The sequence below is a fragment of the Balaenoptera borealis genome (assembly GCF_965194805.1).
Source record: "Balaenoptera borealis genome assembly, chromosome: 5".
Lineage (NCBI taxonomy): Eukaryota > Metazoa > Chordata > Mammalia > Artiodactyla > Balaenopteridae > Balaenoptera > Balaenoptera borealis.
Genome location: NC_138862.1, coordinates 2496959 through 2520434, shown reverse-complemented (window position 1 = coordinate 2520434; position 23476 = coordinate 2496959). Strand labels below are relative to the sequence as shown.

At 60.1% G+C, this 23476-nt stretch overlaps 1 protein-coding gene across 1 annotated transcript in view; it reads left to right on the top strand.

Annotated features, from left to right (window-relative positions):
* PDXK (pyridoxal kinase) overlaps positions 1–20737 on the top strand; it is a 32482-nt gene extending 11745 nt beyond the window's left edge. Inside the window, exons 2-11 of the mRNA XM_082392562.1 lie at positions 4331–4385; positions 7571–7675; positions 8294–8377; positions 8761–8807; positions 9428–9513; positions 10750–10795; positions 12920–13031; positions 13963–14099; positions 15058–15124; positions 15374–20737. Coding sequence (XP_082248688.1) covers positions 4331–4385; positions 7571–7675; positions 8294–8377; positions 8761–8807; positions 9428–9513; positions 10750–10795; positions 12920–13031; positions 13963–14099; positions 15058–15124; positions 15374–15486 — 852 coding nt within the window. The 3' untranslated portion in view covers positions 15487–20737. The remainder of the gene's footprint in view (positions 1–4330; positions 4386–7570; positions 7676–8293; positions 8378–8760; positions 8808–9427; positions 9514–10749; positions 10796–12919; positions 13032–13962; positions 14100–15057; positions 15125–15373) is intronic.
* Positions 20738–23476: the final 2739 nt, after the last annotated feature.

Sequence of the window (23476 nt, the reverse complement as noted above, 5' to 3'; positions counted from 1 at the left end):
ACCCTATCTGTCTACGGTTGGGACTTAAAGCTGAGGGGGCGGGGGTGTGTGTAGGGCTGTGTAGTACGGGTGCTGGGAGCAACGGAAAGACCACAGCTGCTTCTGGGGGCCCCCCTTCTGCAGGTGAAGAGCGGTGCTGGGGTAGAGTGACCAGCAGGGGCAGGACCCTCCCCGTCTCCCAGTCTCTCCCCCTCAATGCTCAGTCGGGAGCCCCTGGCTGAGCAGGGATGTGATGTCCAGGGTCGCAGCCCCAGATCCCAGAGCTGAGCGCAAAAGGTGGAGGGGTGTTGAGCTGAAGACTAGGTTTTTTTTTTTTTTTTTCTAAGTGGGATGAATATCAGGAGTCCCACTTTTTTTTTTAATTAATTTATTTATTTATGGCTGTGTTGGGTCTTCGTTTCTGTGCGAGGGCTTTCTCTAGTTGTGGCAAGCGGAGGCCACTCTTAATCGCGGTGCGCGGGCCTCTCACCATCGCGGCCTCTCTTGTTGCAGAGCACAAGCTCCAGATGCGCAGGCTCAGTAGTTGTGGCTCACGGGCCCAGCTGCTCTGCGGCATGTGGGATCTTCCCAGACCAGGGCTCGAACCCGTGTCCCCTGCGTTAGCAGGCAGATTCTCAACCACTGCGCCACCGGGGAAGCCCCTGAAGACTAGGTTTTAACAACAGGCACTTCCTTTTTCTGGGGTCCAGGGGCTCCCATGTTGGAGCCTGGCCCTGCGCCCTGTCTTCCTGCTGCGTCCCCCGGCCCTGCCCTCACACTAGCCTGTGGTGCCAATTCATAAGCTGCTGGTAGGTGAAATGGAGACGCCAGCCCAGGGGCTTAGCGCTATCATTTAAAAGCAGAGAACAGTGGCTTCGAATGTGCGAGCCTCAAGGATTAATTATCTCTGCATCCAGGATATTTTGACAGGATTTTCAGGATGTGTGTCATCGTTGCTTCAAATCTTGTTTCTTTGAAGTTGGTTAGAATTTAGGGACCTGGAATACTGCAAGCTCTGTCTAGGAGGCCATGAAATGTGGCAAGTAAAGTTGCAAAGTGCCAATTTTTTTTTTTAATTTATTTATTTATGGCTGCGTTGCATCTTCATCTCTGTGCGAGGGCTTTCTCTAGTTGCAGCGAGTGGGGGCCACTCTTCATCGCGGTGCGCGGGCCTCTCACTGTCGCGGCCTCTCTTGTTGCGGAGCACAGGCTCCAGACGCTCAGGCTCAGTAGGTGTGGCTCACGGGCCTAGTTGCTCCGCGGCATGTGGGATCTTCCCAGACCAGGGCTTGAACCCGTGTCGCCTGCATTGGCAGGCAGATTCTCAACCACTGCGCCACCAGGGAAGCCCGCAAAGTGCCAATTTTAAGTTTCTATTTTAAGAAGACTGTTGATTTTTGCTTTATTACTTTACGTCCTCATCATACTGGCTTGAAATTTTTAGAAAGACTTTGAAATACACGTCATAAGCGTGTAGCTCCACGTGTTCACAAAGGGAGCATGCCTGGGTAACCACCGCCCCCGTGGAGAGCTGGGGTGTGGTCCTCGTCTGCACCCAGGGCCCCCCGAGTCACTACCCTCACTGCCCGGAGAGACGCTCTCCTGGTGGCCCGGGAGCTTTGCCTGTTTGCGATATTGAGGTGAGACCTGAAGGTTGGTTGGTGTTGTTCAGGTGAAGGAGGGAGGGAGGGTTTGGGAAGTCACTGGTGCACGGGCAGGCGTGGACGGCCAGGGCAAGGTGGCCGACGATGGGGCCCCTGGGGCAGCCACGGCCCTGGGTTTCCATGCTCTCTCCCCAACCTCCGTCTCCCACACTCTGTCTCTCCAAGAGGTTCTGCAGGTGGGGGCCCCGCTCTCACCTGCGTCCCCTCCGCAGGTGCTGAGATTCTCAGTTACCTGGGCTGTGCAGTGTCTGTTTCCAGAGTTGGTGGAATTGCTCACCTGCTACGTCTCCTCCTTTTCTCTGTCCTTGAGAATCAGTTATAAAAGGGTCCCTTGTTCTCATTTTTGTGGTTTCCAGGAGGGAGAGGGCCCGAAGGTCAGGGGCCACGTCTTGCTGGGAGTCCCCGGTGGGCGGCATCTCCTCCTGCATCAGTGAGCTCAGCGGTTGAGCTCAGGGGCCGGCCCCACTTCCCACCCCGCAGGGCACCGTCTCCTGCTTCCCCCGGTGGCTGCCGGCTTCCCGGGCTTGTGTGGCTCCTTTGGTGGGGTCTCTGGTGGCCCGTGTGGAAGTGAACTTCCCAGCTGAGACCCGGCGGGGGGTGGGGAGAGGACGGAGGGGACTGGGCACCAGGGCCGGGGTGTGGAGCGGGGCGCGCATGACACCGATGTGTGTGTCCAATGAGCGAATACCCATCGGGCCCCGCTCTGTGCCGCGCGTCCCAAAGGACAGGGTCACAGCCTCCCTGGGGGGGGGAGGGCAGGAGAGGCGTAGAGGTGGGAGGGGCGAGTCCAGGAGAGGAGGAGGGACCCTTCGGGGCAGGTGCCAGGGTGGCTCAGCGCCAGCCCCTGGGGAGCCGTGTGCGAGGTGGGGAGGGGGCCGGCGGGGGTGCCCTCCCCTCAGGGAGGGTCGCGTGGGAGGTTCCGAGGGGCCGCGCTGGTGGCCTGGGGTGGGGGGCAGGGGCGGGAGCAGACGCACGCGGAGGCAGAGGTGCCAGGGCCGCCGCCCGCGCTTTCCAGGCGCACGTGATCCTGGTGGACGACGTGGGCTTTAGCTCAGCCCCCTCCCCAGAACCCGTGGGTGGGAAGACCCTCCCCCAGCGGTGGGGCCCACGGGAGGCTCGGCTCCCGGCAGGCGGCGAATCCGACATGAATCCCTGTCCTGACGCGGTGTCGGTCGGGGTGGCGGCTCCAGAGTCAGGCTGGCCCTGAGCTTGTTTGGACTGAGTGTGGGAAGGCGGCCGTGGTCAGGAGTCCACGCACGAGCCCCTTGCCTCCCCGGGGTGGGGGGACACGAAAGAAGGCCTGAGTTGGTCACCTGTGCTCTGCCCCTCGGGGGTGGCCGCCTGGTGCCGCAGGACGCGGCCGGGCCCTGGGTGCCACTCACGCTGGGTGGACTCCTGGGTGTCTGGCCTCGCCCGGGTGGGTGGTGCCTCCCGGCTGTACCCTGAGCACCGGGCCCTGCACAGGGGTCTTGGTGCCGTGCTGGCCGCGATCCTTGGGCAGCTGGGGTGGCCAGCCATGTGGAGCGATGCAGTGGGCGCTCTGAGAGGCGGGGAGGGGACCACACCGCGGGGCCCTCGTCCGGGGTCTGCCCATGGCGATGGCGGCGGGGCCATCCTGGAAGAGGCCGGTGGGGCCTGGCGGGGGTCCTGGGCCCTGATGCCCACCACCTCTGAGGGCCGAGGGGCAAGCGGGCCCCAAAGGGAATGTGACTTTGTCCCCCCGAGGGATCTGTGGTGTCCTGTACCTCAGTTCACCCGAAGGAACCAAGACCTATTCAATGCAGAAAAATAGGAAAGTAGAGATAAGCACAAGGAAAAGCCACTGTGGGACTTTCCGTGTCACAAGTGCACAGCTGTCAGCCTCGACTTGTGGAGACGTCCAGCCGTTTTAGACACAACCTTTTGTCCCCTTCATTAAGAAGGGGGGCTTCTACTTCATAAACTTGACTTTAGCTCCTTGCTGGCTTTACCTTTTCTCCAGTCACCTGCTCTGACTGCTGGAAGTGAACTTTCTAGACCTTGTGTTCGGGCTCTCTCGGCACCAGAGTGCCACCCCTCCCCTCCCTTAACCGCTCTGCCCCCGGCGCCTCTGGAGAGGCTGGTGGCCCAGGTGACCTGAGCCGGGACCGCATGAGGCTGGCCCTCTGGGGTGGGGTCCCTCCCTTGTCTGGGAGCGGGTCTGTGGCTGCGATCGTTTAGGACCTTTGGCTCCGGGCTGGGTGCCTTCTTTCTCCCCAGCTGGCACGTGACGATGCAGGGGCTACAAGCCAGGCTCCCAGGGAGGGACTGGGGGCCCTTGGCCTTGCCCCCCCATTGGGCTGGGGGCCGGAACATAGACGGCCTCACTGCCCTCTTTGTGTCCCAACAGATGGATGCCTTGCTGGTCTCTCTGAGCGCTTTCACTTGGTGGCATTTCCAGAAGTGATGCGCTGAGTTCCAGCGGGCGGGCAGTGGCCTCTGAGCCAGCCCCGGCCCTTCAGGGGTGCCTGCTCCCCAACATGTTTCCCGTCATCTCCACGCACATCACTGGAAGTGCGGGTGCTGAGGCTGACCTGGGGAGAGCCCCCCCTCCTGTCCTCCGCGTCGGGGACCCTCCAGCCTGCCCCAGGCTGTGTCAGGCACCTGCCGTGGGTCCGTAGAAGCCCACCAGCTCTCTTACACCCGCTCCTTCTCTGTCCGTCTTGCAGGTTTTGGGGTTTGAGGTCGACGCAGTGAACTCTGTCCAGTTTTCAAACCACACAGGTAAGGCGTCGGCCTCAGCGGTCTTCACAGAGCTGAGTGTGGGCATAGGAAGTGGTCCCTTAGAAGTCGGGGGCCACCCCTCACCTTACAGACGGGAAATGGAGCCAGGGCTGTGGCCCTGGCCCAGGCTGCGCAGCACGTGCTGACGGGGGTCGGGGGGCCCGGGTTTGCCGGCTGCGTGTTTAAGTCAGCGTGGCTGCTTTGGAGCTGGATGACCTGGCGGGTGACATGACCTCTCGGCCCCCCACTTTCCTCCGTGAACCAAGGGTGGTGATCCTCGTACCTGCTCTGGGCCCCTCCACCTGGGTGACACTGGACTGGGAGGAGAGCAGATCCCAACTTTCTCTTAAAAGCCAGAGCCTCGGGGAGCTCGTGTGTGTGTCTCTTCATGCACGGGGACCCCAAGGATTTCTGTGCACAGAAAGCTGTGTGATGGCTGCCTCGGGTTCGTGAGGGTCACAGCCCTTGGAAAGCCCCCACGGTGTCAGGCGAGGGCCCTGGGCTCCCCACCCCCATGGCCTCAGAGCCACCCTGACCTGGGATCCCTGAGCTGATGCTGGCAGGGGGACAAAGCCTCTCAGTTCTTGGAAACATCCCCACATCCCTTCTTTGAAATTACTCTGAACCCTGACGGAATCTCAGAGCACAGAAGGTCCCAGAAACTGCTGGCACAGTGCTGACCAGATACGCGGAAGGGTGCTTGCTTCCCCTTAGCCCGATTCTTCCGGATGGGGTTCTTGGAAGGGAGGGGGTGTTACAAGTCATCAGTCGAGGAGGAACTACACTGAATTCAGATGAGAAGGCTACAGTTCCCACTAAGAATCCTTTCCTGCTTTTGCTTTCAGAGTGCTGGGCACAGTGACATTTGGACACGTCCCCAAAAGTTGTCAATCCAGTGAACCTCCTCAGAGCTTATGGGTTTTACTGGCTGTTTTAACTACCCTCTTTTTTTTTTTTTTTTTTAAAGTAAAAGAGCCAAGTTGGCTTAGACATTAGATGATGATCCCTCCCCCACACCCCCCCCGCCCCCCCACCGCTCCAGGGCAGCGCTGGGCTCTGAAGCAGCAGCCGGTGTTCTGTGGCTGCTCCTTTTGCAAGAGTTTCCTGTTACCCAAGATCCGAGGCCTTGGGCGGGCGGCTGGAAGAAACTGGACGGGGCTGGAGGTTGGCGGGTGGGGCAGGGCCAGCCTTCCAGGCACATAGGGTTTGGGGTGTGACCTGCTGCCAGGCCTGGTGGTGACCCCCTGGGGGAGCAGGACCAGGTGCCTGCAGCAGACGTGCAGGGAGGAGCTGGGTCCCTCGGCCTCGCCAGCTCGGCGGAGTTTGTTTTTTCATCTGTAAACTGTAAATTGGGTGGGTTGGACAGAGGACCAGAGTGCCCCTGTGTTTCAGAAGGGTCTCCTGAGTTTGGAGAGGAGAGGCTGGGTTGGGGGGGTGGGCAGTAAAAGGAGTGGGCCCGAACCTTCTCATCATGTTAAGAAGCTGGCCTGCCGGGCGGGGGGTGACCCGTGCTTGAGACCTGGCGGGGGCTGACTGCACATCACGGGCTGCACTGTGTCCCCTCAATTCACGTGTCGGAGTCCTACCTCCCAGGACCTCAGATGTGATAGGGTCTTTAAAGAGGCAGTTAAAAGGTACATGAGGTCATTGGTGTGCCCCTGCTCCAATCTGATCGGTGCCCATGGAGGAGATTAGGACACAGACACATGCCCGGAGGGACAACCACGTGAGGACACAGGAGAAGCCGGCCGTGGAGCTCTCAGAGCAACAGCCTGGCGACACCATGATCCCGGACGCCGGCCTCCAGAACTGTGGGAGCCCCTGTGGTTCTTGGTCACAGCAGCCCTAGGACAAGAGAGCAGTACATGTGCAATGGAGTCAAACCGCACGGTGTTGGGAATTCCCTGGCGGTCCAGTGGTTAGGACTCGGCGCTTTCACCGCTGAGAGCCCCGTTTCGATCCCTGGTCAGGGAACTGAGATCCCGCAAGCCACGCAGTGCAGCCAAAAGAAAAAACCACCATGTCTGGAATGATGTTCGGAAAACCAAGGGGCAGGAAGGGCCGTTGTTCCTCCCACCTGGGCCGGGGGGATTTTGTGGCAGCAACACCTGCGGGACACAGCCAGAGGCTGCCGGCTCTTAGCAGACACCTGAGCCTTGGGGGACAGGCCTGCGAGAGATGGGTCACCTCGCCTCGGTGGACCCTCCTTGCCTCTGGCCCTCCCGACTGGTTAATGGGCGTCCACCAGAGGCCGCGCCGTCCTGGAGAACTGCTGACAGGTGTCGTCGGGTGTTGGCCCCTCTGCGGCAGGAGAGCCCTCGCCCCACGTGCACAGACGGCGCCACGGCCCCTTCTCCAGGCCCACAGCACAGCCGGTGCGGGACCTGCAGGACAACACCCGAGACGGCAGGGAGGATCTGGGGCTGTGGCCGGGATCTGCTTCCCGTGGTCTGTACTCGACTTTGCTGTCATAGAAATCAGCCCTCCGGAGGCTTTTACTTACGTGCTTAGGAACCCATCCGTTTGAGTGGTCCCTCTTGGCGTAAGGGCTGCCAGGATGGACTTGCCGTGGGCGGACTGCGGGGTGTCGCTGGTGGGGTGCGCCCGCCCCGAGTGACCTCGAGAGGGCCCCCTGCCTGCCCTGGGGGCGCTTCACCCGGGTCCCTGCCCTGTGTGCGCTTCACCCGGGTGCCTGTCGGGTCAGGAACCCGGGCCGCGGCCTCTTTCTAGTTCACGTTTGGCTCTTGGTCAGGATTTGGCCCGAGACTTGGATCAGTTGCAACTCATCTTGGATGGAGGTGGGGATGCGAGGAGCCCCTACCTGCCAGGGTGCGCAGGTAACAGTCTTCAAGCAACTCAGCCTGGATGGGGGACGTGCACAGGAGAGGCTGGCAAAGCCAGGGACCGTGACACGATGGGGACGCTCCCAGGTGCCCCGCCAAGGACAGGGAGAAGTTTCGCAGCCCTGCGTCCTGTCTGTCGGTGCATGCAGGCTGCGCAGGTGTCCTCAGGCGGCCTGCACAGCTGGGCCCGCGCTGCACTGGGTGGGAGGGTGGACCCCGGACGCAGTAATAACCCCAGAACGTGTCGGAGCCAGATGTGCTTTCGGGGGGAACCTGCCGAGGGCTGTGTCACCCGCGTGCCCCACGCGTCAGGGCCTGCGTGTTCTGCTCTCCCCCCACCAGGCTACTCGCACTGGAAGGGCCAAGTGCTGAACTCGGATGAGCTCCACGAGCTGTACGACGGGCTGAAGCTGAACGACGTGAACAAGTATGACTACGTGCTCACGGGTGAGGCCCAGGGGAGGGGGTGCCGGAACCGGGGCCTGGCGCCCACCTGGGGTGGGCTGGGGAGGCTCAGAGCACCCCTGACCTGGGCTGCTCCCTGGTCCCTGCCTCCCTCGAGGAGGGATGGTCCTGCCATCAGGAACTCAGTGGGGCCCTAGTGACCGCCACGTCCAGGTAGCATGACCTTGGGGGTCCTGGCTGTGCCACGTCTCCATACTGGGGTTTCCATGCCCATGGCGGGGGACAGGTGGGGTGTTGGGAAGGGGTCTGGGACAAAAACACCCAGAGGAGCAACACGCTGCCACCTGGTGTGTTGGTTTCATTTACAAACCCACATGGTTGCATTTATTTATATACGTGGTTAGAAGTGAACATGCTGATTCTGGAAAATGGAAAAGAGGAAGGAGAACATTCCTCGTACACCCACGGCTTCTCCCTTCCATGTAAAAGTTAACGTTTCTTCTGGGAAATGCCCGGTGTACCCTGTGCCTACAGTTGTGGGGAGCACTTGTCTTGGCCCCGGCCGCAGGGTCTGGGCACTGCCTGCCATTCTCTGGGCAGATGGGCTTGATGGCGCTGTTTCCGCGGTTGGGTGACGAGAGTTCTCTGTCCCTCCCAAAGGTTACACGCGAGACAAGTCCTTCCTGGCCACGGTGGTGGACATCGTGCAGGAGCTGAAGCAGCAGAACCCCAGGCTCGTGTACGGTAGGTGCCGGGAGCCCCACGAATGGGCGGCTCAGCCTCCTCCCTTCTGCGCGCCCCGTCTGCACGTTCTCCTCTTCCCGGCACGTGGGGGCCTCTGGGGACGAGAGCCTCACAGGCGTTCTCACGGTGAACCTGGCGTCTGTCTGGGGCGGGTGAGAGAAGCCGGTGACACAGGGCTGTGATCGGTGTCAGGGTGGGGTGAGGGACTCCCCAGGTGGGGCCCGGACAGCAAAATGCAAAATGCCAGGTAAGGAGGTAAATGAGGACGGGAGGCCGTGCTTTTCCCATTTTAGTTGCGCATGTGAAACTTAACAACAAGTCAGACGTGGGGCGCTCCTCTCAGCGCCGCCGCTTTGGCTGATAAGATGCCCTTTGTCCCGCAGTGTGCGACCCCGTGATGGGAGACAAGTGGAACGGAGACGGCTCCATGGTTAGTGCCTCCCCGCGTTGGGGTGCGGGCCGTGGGGCTGTTGGCGGCAGCACTCTGAAAGTGTCTGCCTGGGCGACACACCGCTCTCGGGCCAGAGGCACGTCCTCGTCCCTTGTCGGGAAGGAGGGGCCGGGGCTGGCAGAAGAGGTTTCCGCGAAGGGCCCCAGAGGAGGTATTTCAGGGCCGTGCATCCCTGTTGCAGCTCAAGCAGCCGCAGATGATTTGCAAAGAACGAACGTGGCCGTTTTCTAATCGAATTTCAGGTGTGGACACTGAGCTTTGAATTTCCTCTAATTTCCACGTGTCACAAAATACTGTTTTTCTTTCGACTTTCCCCCCAACCATTTAAAAACATAAAAGTCACTCTCAGCCCACCAGCCACACACCAGCAGACTGTGGGCCTGGGTTCCCGACGCCAATGTGGGTTGAGCGGGTGGTGTCATCACACGGATACGGTGGAAAGCCACTAGTGGCGACCTGACCCGGATCGTCAGGGTGGAAGGGCTGCCCCAGCCCTGCCTCGGGACCCCTTGGAGCCTTGGGGTCCCCACAGCACGAGCCGCCCTGGCCTCCCTCCCTCACCCCTCATGCGTCAGCCTGTTCCTGTCTTTTTCCCGCAGTACGTCCCCGAGGACCTCCTTCCGGTTTACAGAGAGAAGATCGTGCCCGTTGCAGACATCATCACCCCCAACCAGTTTGAGGCTGAGTAAGTCATTTGAATCGGCTGCAGCAGTCAGACCCACCCCCCATGCCCATGGGGAGAGTGACAGGGACCCTGCTGGAGAGCCCCAGTCTGCGGGGCAGGGAGCTGCCAGCCCATCTGAGTGCCAGGGCGGGCACTGGTTGTCAGCAGCCGTGGGCACTCATTTCCCCCCGACTCCCTGTGGTCACGCCGGTCCCCAAGCAGCAAGAGCCTCTGGGGACAGAAGGGGGCAGAGGCGCTGTGGCAAAGCCGGGGGTGCACGTGGCTGACACGGGCGATGGGATGGGGAGCCCACGCCAGCTGACGCGGGCCACTGCCCCAGAGCTCTGAAACCCACATCCCAAATCTCTGCACGAGGTTACAAGGACCGTGCCTGCCCCGCTGCCCAGTGCCATGTTTCCAGGGGCCTTTCTTGGATGCCCGCCCCCCCGCCCCTCGCCGATGGACAGGAGAGCTGGGCACCCAGGGAGTTGAGGCGCGGCTCCTGGGGCCTCGGGGCGTGAGCGCTGCGGTGGGTGTGTCCCCATCGCGTTGGGCTCTGTTAAGCCAGCAGTGATAACCCCTCCGGCCCCAGGGCTGCCCTATAAAGTAGGGATGGGGCCCCTGGACTCTTGGGGGCCTGGGGTTCCCTAACCTGGGCCTATCGATGCTGGGGGATGGCGGCTCACCTGGAGGTCCCTGATGGTTGGTGGCTCAAGAACGTAGTGCACTGAGATTTGCAGCTGTTTGCGAGGACGCTGGCTGCCCTCAGTGGCACCGTGTGCTGTGACCGTGCACGGCCGGCCGTCCTTGTTGTTATGTGTAAACGTTTACCACGATCTGGAACTTCACTCCACTCCCATGATGTGTGAGTCCCTTTTTATTTTTTAAATTTATTTTTATTTATTTTATTATTTATTTGGTTACGCTGGGTCCTAGTTGCGGCCCGCGGGCTCCTTAGTTGTGCCATGCGAAGGCTTAGTTGCGGCACCCACGTGGGATCTGGTTCCCTGACCAGGGATCGAACCCGGGCCCCCTACATTGGGAGTGTGGAGTCTTACCCACTGTGCCACCAGGGAAGTCCTGTGAGTCCCCTTTCTAACTGACTCTTGACTGGTCCCCAGACACAGTGGCCGCCTGGTCCGCGATGGCGGACAGATGCCAGCCAGTTCCCTGTGGGGCAGGGGGGTCACCAGTGCACCGTATGTAGCCCTGGGGCTCTTATAGGTGATGGCTCAGCTGTGCTTGTCTGCCTTCCAGGTTGCTGAGCGGGAGAAAGATCCACAGCCAAGAAGAAGCCTTAGAGGTAAGGAGGCCTTCCCGTACCTGGCGTGGGACAGGCGGCCTTGCTCACGGTGGGAGGGGACAGCCACACGCCCTCCAGCATAGGAGATGGGCACCTGTGTGGCCAGCATTTGGCTTCCCATCAGCCGGCCACCCGAGGCCCGGGGAACCTTTGTAAATTCCGTTTCGCCCCCTTGGTTGGTCGCCTGCAGCTTAGTGCCTGCTGGGTCTGGGTTCACCCGCTGCTCGCCACAGCTGTCTCTGAATGAGCGTCCGGGGCCATCGCAAAGTGCCGCAGACGGGGTGGCGCAGAGCAGCAGAGGTTTGCTCTCATAGTTTCAGAGGCCAGAAGTCCAGAATGGCCGGCTGGCCCGTGCTCTGTCAGAAGCCTGTAGGAAGAATCCTCTCCTGCCCCACCCTCTGGCGGCGGCTGGCAGTCCTTGGTGTTCCCGGGCTTGTGGGCGTCACCCCAGGCTCTGTGTGCGTATGCGGGGTGTGTCTGCACGCACGTGTGAGAGTGCGTGTGGGGTGTGTGCGTGCGTGTGTGTGTGTGAGTGGGAGGATTTCTTGCACGGAATGGACCCGTATCTTTGGGGGCTGGCTGGGCGTTTCTGGAGTCCACAAGTCAGGATTCCGGACGGGAAGGGCGGGCTGGGCCTCTCGGGCAGGAGGTGACACCACAGCCCTGGGCGAGATTTCTTCAAAGCTCTTTTCAGCCTTCTCTCGGCACTTGCTGAGGGTCCATAGGTCTGCTGGGATTTAGCCTTAGGTGGGGTCTACCACCCCTGCGCTGCATGTCCAGAGCACCAGGGGCTGCCAGGGCCTCACACCTTCTGCGTCTGGGCCTCTTCAGAGGCCGAGCTCCCTTCACGGTCCAGGAAACACACACTTGGAGGAGCCAGGTCCCCGGGTCAGAGCTGGCGGCGGCCAGTCGTGGTCACACCTGGGCCCGTGGGGCTGTGTGTCTGTTTCCCCCAGAGGCGGAGGGCTCACTGGGGCAGGAGAGCAGGCTGGGAGGACCCCCCGCTTCCCTGCTCTGAGGGCCTTGCTCTGAGCTGGCACAGCGGTTGGTGGGTCTCAGAGCCAGGTGACCCTGGGGCGGGAAAGAAGCAGGGCCGCGGGCACAGTGACCCCATCTCTACACACCCGCCCAGCTTGGGAACCAGAGGAAACTCATGGTACCCAGTGCAGGGTGGGTGCTGGGTTGGTGGCACGCCTCGTGTGTGTGTGGGGCGGTGTGCGTGTGATGTGTGTGCGTGCGTGTGGTGGAGGGGGTGTGTATGCTTGCGCTTGTGTGTGCATGTGGCGTGTGGGAGTACACGTACGTGCATGTGTGTGCTGGGGGTATACGTGTGCGTGCAGTGTGTGCGCATGTGTGGGGTCTTTGGGTGTGCGTGTGTGCACACGTGTGTGAGTGTGTGGCCGGGGACAGCCTGTGCTCGCAGGGCGTGTTCACAGGCACTTCTCTGAGGCATTTGCACGAGGAAAACGGGACCACCTACGGCTGCTTTAAAAAAAAAGCCACCCAAAGCGATGTCTGTTCCTCAATACCCCGTGACCCTCTGGCCGGTTACCTCCCCAGCCTGCAGGCCCCGGGCCGATGAGGGGAGGGTTAGTGGTGGCGTCGCCTCCTGCCTGATACGAGGCCCCCCACCTCCCACCCCTCCTGAGCCCCAGTTCACCCCAGTGAGCATCTTGCCCCGGCGTGCTGCTGGGAGGGGGCAGTAGACGTTTGTTGAATGGGTAAAGGAGGGCACAGTTCCCCAGGATGGGCAGCGTGGAAGCGCCCATCGCTTGGCGGTTGCCGGGCACGGCTCCTGCCGCCCCGGAGCCCCGGCGAGAGGAGACGGTGCCCTGGCTGGTTGGCTCCTCCCTCCGGGGTTAGGGCACAGGCGGGGTGCAGGGTGGGACCAATAGACATGCACCCTTGGACTTGAGGCTGGAGGGAACTGGGACGGCTGTGGCCTGGCAGAGCTGTCACTGCCGGGCAGGGGCGGGGCCCAGGGTGTGGCTCCCGTTAGCGGCTGCGGTCCCATCCAGGCAGACTCTGTAAGAAGCTGAGGGGCGGTGGGAGACGGGGCGAGGGCCGCCAGGACCCCGTCTCGGGTGGCCAAGGAGCGGCTGACGCGCTCCCCGTGCCCGGCAGGTGATGGACGTGCTGCACTCGATGGGCCCCGACACGGTGGTCATCACCAGCTCGGACCTGCCGTCCCCGAGGGGCAGCAACTACTTGATCGCGCTGGGGAGCCAGAGGACACGTAAGTCCCCGCCCGGCGCCGGGCTCCCTCTCGCCTTCCTGCTGCGCGTCCCCTCGAGGCTTCCGAGGTTTGGGTTCAATGGAAAGAAAATCAAGCCTGACTCGGCAGGTGGCCAGTCTCCTCAACTCCCGACACCTCGAAGAAAGATCAGACTGAAAGCAGAACCAGGAGAGGTTTCCGTGAAGCGGGGTGCGGTGAGCGCGGGGTGCAGGCGGCTCCCCGCACGGTCACCACGCAGGTGTCTGGGACCGTGCTGGCAGCACACGGATGACACCCCGTCTTTCGGGCTCGGGGCTCACGTGGACCAGCCCAGCTGGAGCCTGGCTCCCGGGGAACCAGGTGTCCCCAGGCCTGCCTCCCCCCATCCCCCCCACCTCAGAGCTGATGCCGACATCGCTGGGAGGACCGTTCACGCTCTGCTGTGTCAGTCGTTTCATTATGCGGACGCCGCAGCGTAAAATGACACAGAAGGCTGGGGTCACACCCGCTGCCCCGGAGAGCCGTCCCAGGTGTACCTGTCACCACCCCCTCTGTGTCTGTGCAAAAGGACACTTACACACCCAGATACACTCACAGATGCACGTGCATCCACACACACTCACGCCCATGCACGCACCTCAACCTCAGTAAGTGAGCACGGCCCCTGCAGCTCTACCTCCACCCCCATGGCTCCCATCACACATCATTGCACGTTCCGGCCCCTCGTCTTCAGGCTGCGTGGTGTCCCCCAGGCCGCCCTGACCCTGTGGCCCTCCGGGGCTCCAGTCTCTCACTTTCTCACTTGGGACGCGGGCAGCCACTGGGGGGCATGGGCGATCCCTGCAGGCTGAGCCCCCTGACGCTGTGCAGGGAAGGGCAAGCCGGTTCCCGGGCCGCGGGGCCTCTGCCGGCTGAGGGTCTGGGGTCCCAGCTGCCGTACGCTTCCCCCCAGGGACCCCCGACGGCTCCGTCGTGACACAGCGCATCCGCATGGAGATGCGCAAGGTGGACGCAGTCTTCGTGGGCACCGGGGACCTCTTTGCCGCCATGCTGTTGGCGTGGACGCACAAGCACCCCAACAATCTCAAGGTCAGTGGGGCGCAAACGGGAGAATGTGTTAAGAGCTGGAGTCCGCCGGGCCCAGGCCCAGGCCCAGGCCCAGGAGGGGTCCTGAGGCAGATGGAAAGGGAGGGCTTTGCTGAGGATGCCAGGGGAGCTGTAGCCCCAGCACCTTGGGGTCTAGAAGCATCACGCAGGAGGGAAATCCAGTGACAACTCGTCCTAAAACACAGCCGCTGCAGTCAGACTTGCTGGAGACCCCTCTCTTCCTGGGGGTTGTCCCCCGTCCCCCCGCTTTGTGTGTGAATGTCCACAGTGCTCTAGCGTGCTCAGGCGCAGCTGTGCCCTTTGACCTCCCTCTGGGCGGCCGTCCTTCCCCTGCGGGGCAGGCACACACCCTCCCCAGCAGTCAGCTCCATGTTGTGAAATGCACGGCTGGGATGGGGCCCTTCCCCTCACCTGCGGGCTCAGGGGCGAGCGCTGAAATGCTGCGGTCTCTCCACCCCCCTTCCCTCGAGGGCGGAGGGTGAGCAGGGACCTGCTTCACGGCCAGCTGGTGCCCAGACGAGGCCTCGCTGGGTCGCCCTCAGCCAACCCCGGATTCAGTTCTGCCCTGGGTCCCAGCGTCGGGGAGGGAGTCCACTTGCCTCCCCAGCACCTGAGAAGCCCTGAGTTTTTAACTTGGAGAGGCCAGCAAGCAATGACTTTGGCCAGCTCTGGGGCAGGAGCTCTTTCCCGTGTAGATTCTTTATAACTGATTCCTTCCAGAAATGCTTATTAAGCACCTACTACATGCCAGGCAGTATTGACAGAGTTGCCTGTGGTCCACTTAGTCCCCAGGCCTCTCTGCTCAGCTCTCCTGGGATCTTTGCAGCGACTGCTCCGTGATGGGGGGAGCGTGTGATTGTGGATCCCCAGTGCCTGGTCAGTGGACAGTCCATCCAGGCGGCCTGGGGGCGGGGGGCTCAGCGTCCTCTCCTCCGTGCAGGTGGCCTGTGAGAAGACCGTGTCGGCCATGCACCATGTTCTGCAGCGGACCATCGAGTGTGCAAAAGGTACCACCTCACGGGCTGGCAGGGGTGCAGTGCTGCATTGTGAACAGGGCTGTGGCTCCCGCCATCTCCCTGGCGTTGGCCTTTAGGGCTGGGGCAGGGGGCAGCGTTGTGGAGCTCCCTGCTGAGATGGGAACTCAGTGGTGATCCAGAGCATTGGGGGCTCTCACGAAGGCGAGGGAAGGAGGAGACAGATTCGGGATAACTTCCGCTGGCTCTGTTCCCATCATTAATGCTCTGCCTGTTCTGCAGCCAGGGCTGGGGAAGGACTGAAGCCCAGCCCGGCCCAGCTGGAGCTGAGGATGGTCCAGAGCAAGAAGGACATCGAGAACCCAGAGATCGTCGTCCAAGCCACGGTGCTGTGAGGGCCGCGCGAACCCGCCCCCTTAACGCCCAGCGTTAGGTGTCTCCGTTTCCGTCCTTGTGGAAAATGTAATGTCTGCCTTAGAGCTGTGACCGAAACTTGATATTCTTTTCTTCTTTCATGAGTGTCCAGCATCCACTGGTCTTCATTGTGAAAATATGCTGGTCGTGCTTTTTAAAAATAACAAAGCGATCACAGGAATTTGTAGTTCGGGACCCCAGCTCCCCTCCCACAGGGCTCCTGGAAAACCAGCTCCGTGTTTACGTCTCGAGGGCGTCCTCCCCAGGCTGGCTTGGGATACATGGTGTACCCCCGTCCTTTGTGCAAGGCCCAGGGAGGCCCCTGTGTCTGCATCTCTGAGAGCAAGTCGGGGGTTAGTGTTCATGTCCAGAAAGATGATGCCAAATGTCTTTATTCTGGGTCCGACCTCACCTTCTGTGTTCCTGCTTCAGAACTTTTGCCTTGTACTTTGCTGCAGGGTAGGCCCCTAGGGGTTTCAGATTCTCCCCTTCTGTTCACGGTGTGGACGGGCTCATGCAGCTCAGATGCACAGACGCTGCACAGTCACTTTGGCGGGGACCTTCCCAGGGCCCCGAAAATCTGCACGTCTCACGCGTGTCGGGGGACTGCCTTGTAACTCGGAGCGTCTCTAGGGACCGCCTGGGCGACAGGACAGAAGCTGGCACGCGGCTGAGCGCGCCTGTGGGGAGATCACTGTGTCGGGCTCCTTTTGGAAAAGTCACCCAGTTTAGGGCAGAACAGGTCAGGTGCTGTGTGTTTGCCACCTACAGCTGGTGACAACCGTGTCGTGTCACCGTGTCAGTGTGCAGGTACAGAGGGCAGGGGTGGGCTCCTGCCCCCCCGCCCCGTTGGTGTGCTTAACCCCACCGGCCAGTTATCTGACCCTCCTGCCCCCATTCCCCCCGCAGTCCCGCAGTCCCGCGTCCTGTGCCAGCCAGGTGCCCGGAAGCGAGACTTCCCGAAGCCGCCGCAGCTCCGCCCCTCCCCACAGCAGGCGGGGGCAGAGCTTCACAGCAGCGGCTGTCAGACACCTTGGGCTGGGGCAGCGCCGGCCGTGGCGCAGGCCCTGTCACCAGTCCAGCTATCTGCTGCGGGGGTGACCTCCCTGGCCCCACTTTACCCAGAACTTTGAGGACCCCTAGGCGTGGATACAGGCAGGGTTGCCCATCTTCAGCACCCACACCGGACTCTGGGGGCTGCAGAGGTTTGCATCTCTCAGGAGCCCACAGTCTGGAGGAGAGCGGGGAGGCTGCAGGAGGCTGGGGCCCGGATGTGGTCCCTGGGGAAGCTCCCAGGGCAGCCCTTGTCCCCGACCCCCAGCCTCGCCCCACAGGCAGGCCCTCTCCTGGAGCCACCACCCTTGTCTGGCTGTGCCCACGTCTCTAGGACTCTCACCTCCTTGGTACTGCCTTCTGCCTTTTGTTGGAAATGCCCCCGGACGAAGGCAGGCCAGTCTCCACTGGACTCTCTGCACTCTCTTCTTTTCTTTCTTCCCCGCTCCGCTCACATTCCAAATGTCGTCAGCCTCAGGCGTTAGTGCCCGCGCGCAGGGTCAGGGGGCCTCAGCTCCCCTCAGCGGCCGGCGGGTCAGGGCATCTGTGTCCCTGTCATGTTTCCTGGTCCCTGCAGGGCCCGCTGGCCCAGGAGGAGGGGGAAGCTTGTAGCCTGGTGGGGGACAGCCCCCCAACAGGGCAGCCCAGGGACCAGCCATCGTCCCCCAGGGCCCTGGGCCTCCGCAGAGCCTTTAATGGAAAATACTGTCACTGCCAAGTAGAGCTGGGGAGACGGCCACACCGCCAGCCAGCGGGAAATCTTCATGTTCTTCTCTTTCCTTGTTCCTTTTTTTAAACCTTGGAGAGCAAGTGTAAGACCAGGGAAAGAGCCAGAGTATCTCTCTGTCTTCAGTGAGACGGTGAAGACCCGCCCTGAAAACATGGTGCTGGGGGTTGTGGCTTGTTCTGTGTGCACCGTGAACTTGAAGGAAAATGCACTCTGGTTCTTTCAGTTTTATGTCAGAGTCCTGGCCCCTGCAGTGGGTTTTACCCTCAATTCTCGATATCATACACAGAACGATGAGAATTGTTCCTCCCGTAAAATCATGAACTCTTCTATCTCCTCCAGCCGTAAAGCCCCAGCCATCTGGAGAGCTGTGGCCTGAACCCCCTGTCCTAAGAGAAGGAGATCGAGGCTCCGGAACCTTAGCTTCTGTGGGAAAGCACGTTCGACCTCCCCACCCGAGCAAAGTGTGCTTTTTGTCGTGATGTTGCTGAACCTGTGTATCTCAGGCTCGTTTCTGCTGGGACCCGGTCCATCTGTCACGATGACAGCAGAGGCCCCCGGTTTTCTCTGTTCAGAATTTCCCGTCTAGAAGTTATCCATGGCCAGTCGCAGTGCGTTTTGATACAGTTTGGGTCCAAGTTAGAATTAACCTTTTTTTTTATATTCACTTTCCACAGTTTAGTAACATGGAAACTAATCATTTATTTTAAGATGAGAGATATTTTGGCCCTGAATTGCTTGCCCATTACCAGAGTATAGATTTCAGACCTTCTCCTGGAGACCTTAAAGATGGATTCCAAAATATGGTCCTTGTTTTTTAACCAGTCTTGAATCATTGCCAAGTGCTGCAGAGGTAACCAGGTTAGTCTGCACTGCTTTTGCCATGCAGGCCAGTGGGGGTGGAACAACGATGCTTTGCTTTTTGTCCTGTCCTTAAACTGTTAGGACCAGTCTTCAGAGCATGTTTCGTTTTGCAATGGCCGAGCCTGGCTTGGCGCTTCTGACCTCATCGCTTGAACCTCACGTTCACTCATCAGTTGAAAGGCAGAGAAGAGGGGGGACGGTGTTCCATCTGGAGGCCGCTGGACCCCCAGTGTGCACACGCCCTCTCAGGACCACCTGCCTGCGGCGGCGGGGCCCGTGTCTGTGAATCAATACCCGTGACCACGGGGCTGGGCTGTGCTCCGCTCCGGCGCCAGAATCACCTGGAATCCCTGCCTCGGCCACCTGCCTGGTCTCAGGCCTCGTTCACACACGTCTCCCCATGGGCAGGGGTTGGCTCGGGAGCCCCCAGCGCCTGCCTGGGCCGGAAGGAGGGTGATTGGGAGTGAGCGGAGCGGGTTATGTGCCAGCAGGGACGTGGTGAATGTGGTCCGTCCTGGCTTTCTGAGCGGGTGGGAGCCACGTGGCCCCCAGACTCACGTCTCAGATCCTGAGCCCACCCATTTCCATTCCATGCCAGGCTTCAGGGGGCTTCCCTTCGCATCACCTCGTGTGGTTCTTTGCATCGGGACCCCCGGGAGAGCTGCTCCCGTGTCTATAGAGGGAGCACGTCAGTTGGTGGGCACTTGGGGCGAGGCGGCTCTGGGAGCCCAGGTCCACGGCCCTAGGCCAGGAAGCCTTGAACTTGGGCCTGTTGGTCAGGGTGCATGTCCACCCAGGAGACCCTCCCTTGTTCTCCAGGTCGGCCCATGGGCGTCGGTCAGGCTGGGCCCCCGCAGAGCAGGGACCGAGCATCGCCCGCACAAGGGTGGCCTTGGAGCTGTGTGCAGAGCTGGTGCACCCTTGCGTGTGTTTGCTTCTGCAGCCAACAGTGTCATGAACTCCTGCCTGTTTTTACAGACAGCGCTGTGGTTTCAGAATCCAGTCACGCGCTTCTGGCCTGTGCCAGAAGCGGGCAACGAGGGCAGAGGTCCCTGCCCCCGCCCTGGTAGGTGACACACAGCAGCTGCCCTTCTAGGGGCTTTTTCTTTGGGGCATTAGTATTTCCTGTCCGGTGATTGGAACCAGGCTTTGTAGTCTGTGCTGCGCTGCACGGGGCGGAGGCCCGTGAATGTGTCCCGCTGCCACGTGGCCTGGGGCCCTAGTTCCTAAAACTGAGCTCTCCGTAGCGCGTGTCTTCCCGTGGACTCCTGTCGTTCATTCTTGGTGCAGAACGTTTTCTGTTGTTAATGTGCAAAGACACCGATTAAGAAATGATGTCTTACAAACTACATTCCTGCCTTTCGTTAGAGGTTTGCGCTCACGACACGGTGTGTTCGTTTGGTCATTTGATGAGTAATCTTAGGTCTGACTTAGAGACTATTTTACAACTTTATATGATTGGAAAGTTCTTCCTAGAATTTTCTTTTTAACTTCTGGCAGAGTAAACAGGTGTGTTTTAAGCTTTCCACTGTCCGAGCTGAGCAGAGGCCTGTGCTCAGAGCGGGAGACCTTGTGTCCATCTCTGACCCTCAGGGAGGGACCCCAAGCTCCAGGGTTGCAGTGAAGGAAGCTCCCAGCCCCACATCAGCATGGGGCAGGTCCCCGATCTTCTGCAGCAGGAAACCCGTTCTGGGAGGACATACCTTCGTGAGGCCACGGGCCACTCACCCTGGCCTGGGGCATCACTGCCCTGCAAGGGCCAGGACTGGGCAGACAGAGAGGAGGGCACGCCACCCTAGGCCCCTGTGCTCGTGAAGCCCCCAGGCAGGACTTAGTCCTTGTGCATCCGAGGATGCAGAGCTGGGCCCCCTCCCTCATGCTTTTCTGAGCCGGAGCTGGGTCAGCGGGTTTTGGACCACTAGTTGCTTTCTCACCGAGGACCCAACTTCTGGCACAAGGAGGGTGGGTGTAGGGCATGGTGGGGGGTCAGGGGACAGAAAGGGGGAATCAGTAAGCCTGGCAGCAACCCCCCCCCCAGTGTGCCCCAAAACTCCAGCCTTGGTGCATTCCTGCAAAATATCTGGGACTGTCATCTTGATGATGGGAGGTGTAGATGTTGATATATGGGGAAATGGAAGTGAAATCTTAATTTACTCCATGCAGCCCCTGAAGGATAAGAAGTATGTGGGTGGCGTTTTGAATGTTTTGAGATTTAAAGCTGCATACTTTCTAATTTAGAATTTTCGTTGGGATTTCCCCCAACAGTTGCAAAACTGGACCCGCTGGAGGACTGAGGCACTGACTCGGGCCAGTCGATGCCAACCCAGTCCTTCCCTAATTGAGCTCAGATTTTGGAGGCTTCTCAGGGGAAGTGACGCAGCCTTGGGACACAGCTCGATCCCGGCTGCAAGTTGGCGGGGGGATCTCTGTGTTTCTGGCAGTGGTTTCTCTAGCTCCGTGCTCTACCAACCCCACCTGTGTGCGTGTGGATGTGTTTTAAACGTAAAACTCGTTCCAGTGCTGTAGAGGCCGTGTCTGTACTGGTCTTACTGACTTATGATTATCACAAATAAATATTTTCATGGTGATTGTGTTGAAGTGTGATTTCTTTTTTTCCAGAGGAGCTCCCTTCTGTGAACTAGGACCTAAAGCTGTGTTAAACAGCCAACCAAGCAGTGGTTACTGCTGGGGACGGAGGGCAGCTGATTCCCTCGGGAAAGGACCTGACATCCCTCTTTCGGGAAAGGACCTGCACTGTCCTGCCCGCCATGGCCGGATGCCCTCTCCTGCTCTGTTCTCTGCCCTGGGAGGGCTGGTTTGGATGCTCTGGGCAGTGGGCTCCAGGCGGGCTTCCCGCAGGATTGGGCTCCCTCTCCCAGCACCTCCCTGCCCGATTCTGAGGACCAGCTTCAGCCACTGACCAAGCCTCACGCTCCTTCCGGCTTCCTTCACACCTGGGTGGTGACAGCGCTGGTCCTGTGAGCCCGGCAGGTACCTGCTCTCCCCAGGATCAGCCCACACCTCTGTAAATAAGTCCTCAGGTCGCCCCCGGGCAGCACCTGGCCCTGCTGGACAGGCAGGGAGCGGTGGGGGAGGACGCGGGATCCTGTCCCAAGTGCCTCTGACTCAACCTCTCAGATCCGCTTCTGCCAACCCTGTGCTGCTCTGCTCGCCAGCAAGGCCCTCCTGGCCCAGACTCCCCCTCCTGGTGACAGTCTCCTGTGGCTGCTGTGACACGTTCCCACTAGTTGAGGAGCTTAAAGCAACACAGATGTATTCTTTCACAGTCTGGAGGTCAGATGTCTGAAAATGGGTGGGCAGAGCTGGCTCCTTCCGCAGGCTCCGGAGAGACTCTTCCCTGCCTGCCTTTTCCAGCTTCTGGAGGCACCTGTATTGCTTGGCTCGTGGCCCCTCCTCCACCTTCAGTCTCTCTGACACTGACCCTCCTGCCTCCCTCTCATGGGGACCCTGTGATGACGCTGGGCCCACCCGGCTACGCCAAGACCATCTCCCCATCTTAAGACCCTTAGCTTAACCACATCTGCCAAGTCCCTTTTGCTGTATAAAGTAACATCCACAGGTTTCGGGCACTGGGACACGTGTTGCATGGAACTTTCCAGGGGCCTCTGGGATCTCAGCCACACAGCCTCGTCCTATCTGTAATTCTGCCTAAATTAGGACACTGAAGAAATTCCCCGTGAGGTGCAGACTCAGGCTGGCCCCTGCAGCAGTCTTAGCCTGCACGAGGCTGTCCCAGGCCCCTTCCATCGTGTTGTTCTGCTTTCCCTGGAATGTGGCTGTCATCCACGACCTTGGGGTACGGGGTAGAGGGGATAGGGGAAAGGAAGGGAGAGGAGAGTAGGCACTTTCCTCTCTCTCCCATCCATCCCTTTCCCCACTGCTAAAGATTTATTCAGATATGATTCACATTACACAGTTTGCCCACTTTGAGTGTAGAATTCAGGGTCTCGTTATAAAGGTAGCACCCTTGAAAAGGATGCTAAATTTAGCTTTGACTGGTGTCTCCCCCAAAATCAATGGTGTCCTCCAGTAAGTCAGGGCCACCAGAACCTCAGAATGTGACCTTATTTGGAAATAGGATCTTTGCAGATGTACTAGTTGAGGTCACACTGCATTAGGGTGGACCTAAATCTGGTAACTGGGGTCCCGATGGGATGAGGAGGCACACAGACACACAGAGGCAGACGCGTGATGCAGCCACAAGCCCAGGGACGCCTGGGGCCTGGCAGCCCTGGGAAACCAAGAAAATGGGTTGCGTTGAAAGTAGGGTCCTTAAAGGGGAGGAGGGGGCCCCGAGGCCTGGGATAGGGACATTTGGAAGGACAGGTCTGAGGATCTTGAATCCCTAATTCCTCCAGATGCCCAGCAGCCCACCACACTCGCCTTGGCTGAAAACCAGCTCCCGCACCTGGAGACCAAGCAACAGCCACACACCTGAGGCAGGTGCCTCACAGACCGACACTTTTCCCTTCCAGATGCACCTCTACCACCTCTGGAGCTCCAGGCCAGTCCCCAGCCAGGTCTCAGCCAAGCGGAGAGGGAAGCATAGGCCTGAGCGGCCAGGAATGCTCTACATGCCCAGGAAGTGCAGGACTGGCTCCTGGGTGCCGGTGGGCATGGGGAGCGTCAGGTGGGCAGGGGTCTCAGGGGTGGGAGATGGTGCAGACCACGTGCAGCCCAGAGGCTGAGCTCACGACAGCCTTGCGGGCTGATGGCGCTCGGCGGTACCTGCAGGGTTACCACCTCTCCTGCCCGCACCTGGCCATCTCTATACCGGAGCCAGAAATGTGCCAATGTGTCTGAGGACATCTCGAGCTAATGCTCTAGAATCGGATTTGCTGAAAAAAATGTATTCATGTATTTATGTATTTATTCATTTTTGGCCGCGCCATGCAGCTTGCGAGATCTTAGTTCCCCAACTGGGATTGACCCTCGCGCTCGGCAGCGAAGGCCCGGAGTCCTAACCACTGGACCGCCAGGGAATTCCCTCAAATCTTGTATTTTAGAGACAGCATACGGAGTCACAGCAACGGAGGCGTGTGGAGCTGCGGTTAGAACACAGGCTCCTGGACTCCTGGGTCTACAGCCCGCCTGCTGTGACCTGGGCATTCCTGGCGCCCTGCTCAGCTCCTCAGGCCGGAGGGGTCTCAGGCCGCACGCGGCCCAGCTGGGGCTCCACCCTGGACAGCTCTCACCTCGTGACCCTTCTCTACTGTGATTACGGCTTCAGATGAAGAAAAAACCCCAGAACAGAGAAAACTTGTGAACACTGAAAAAATACATATATTTAAAGATAACACAAGCCC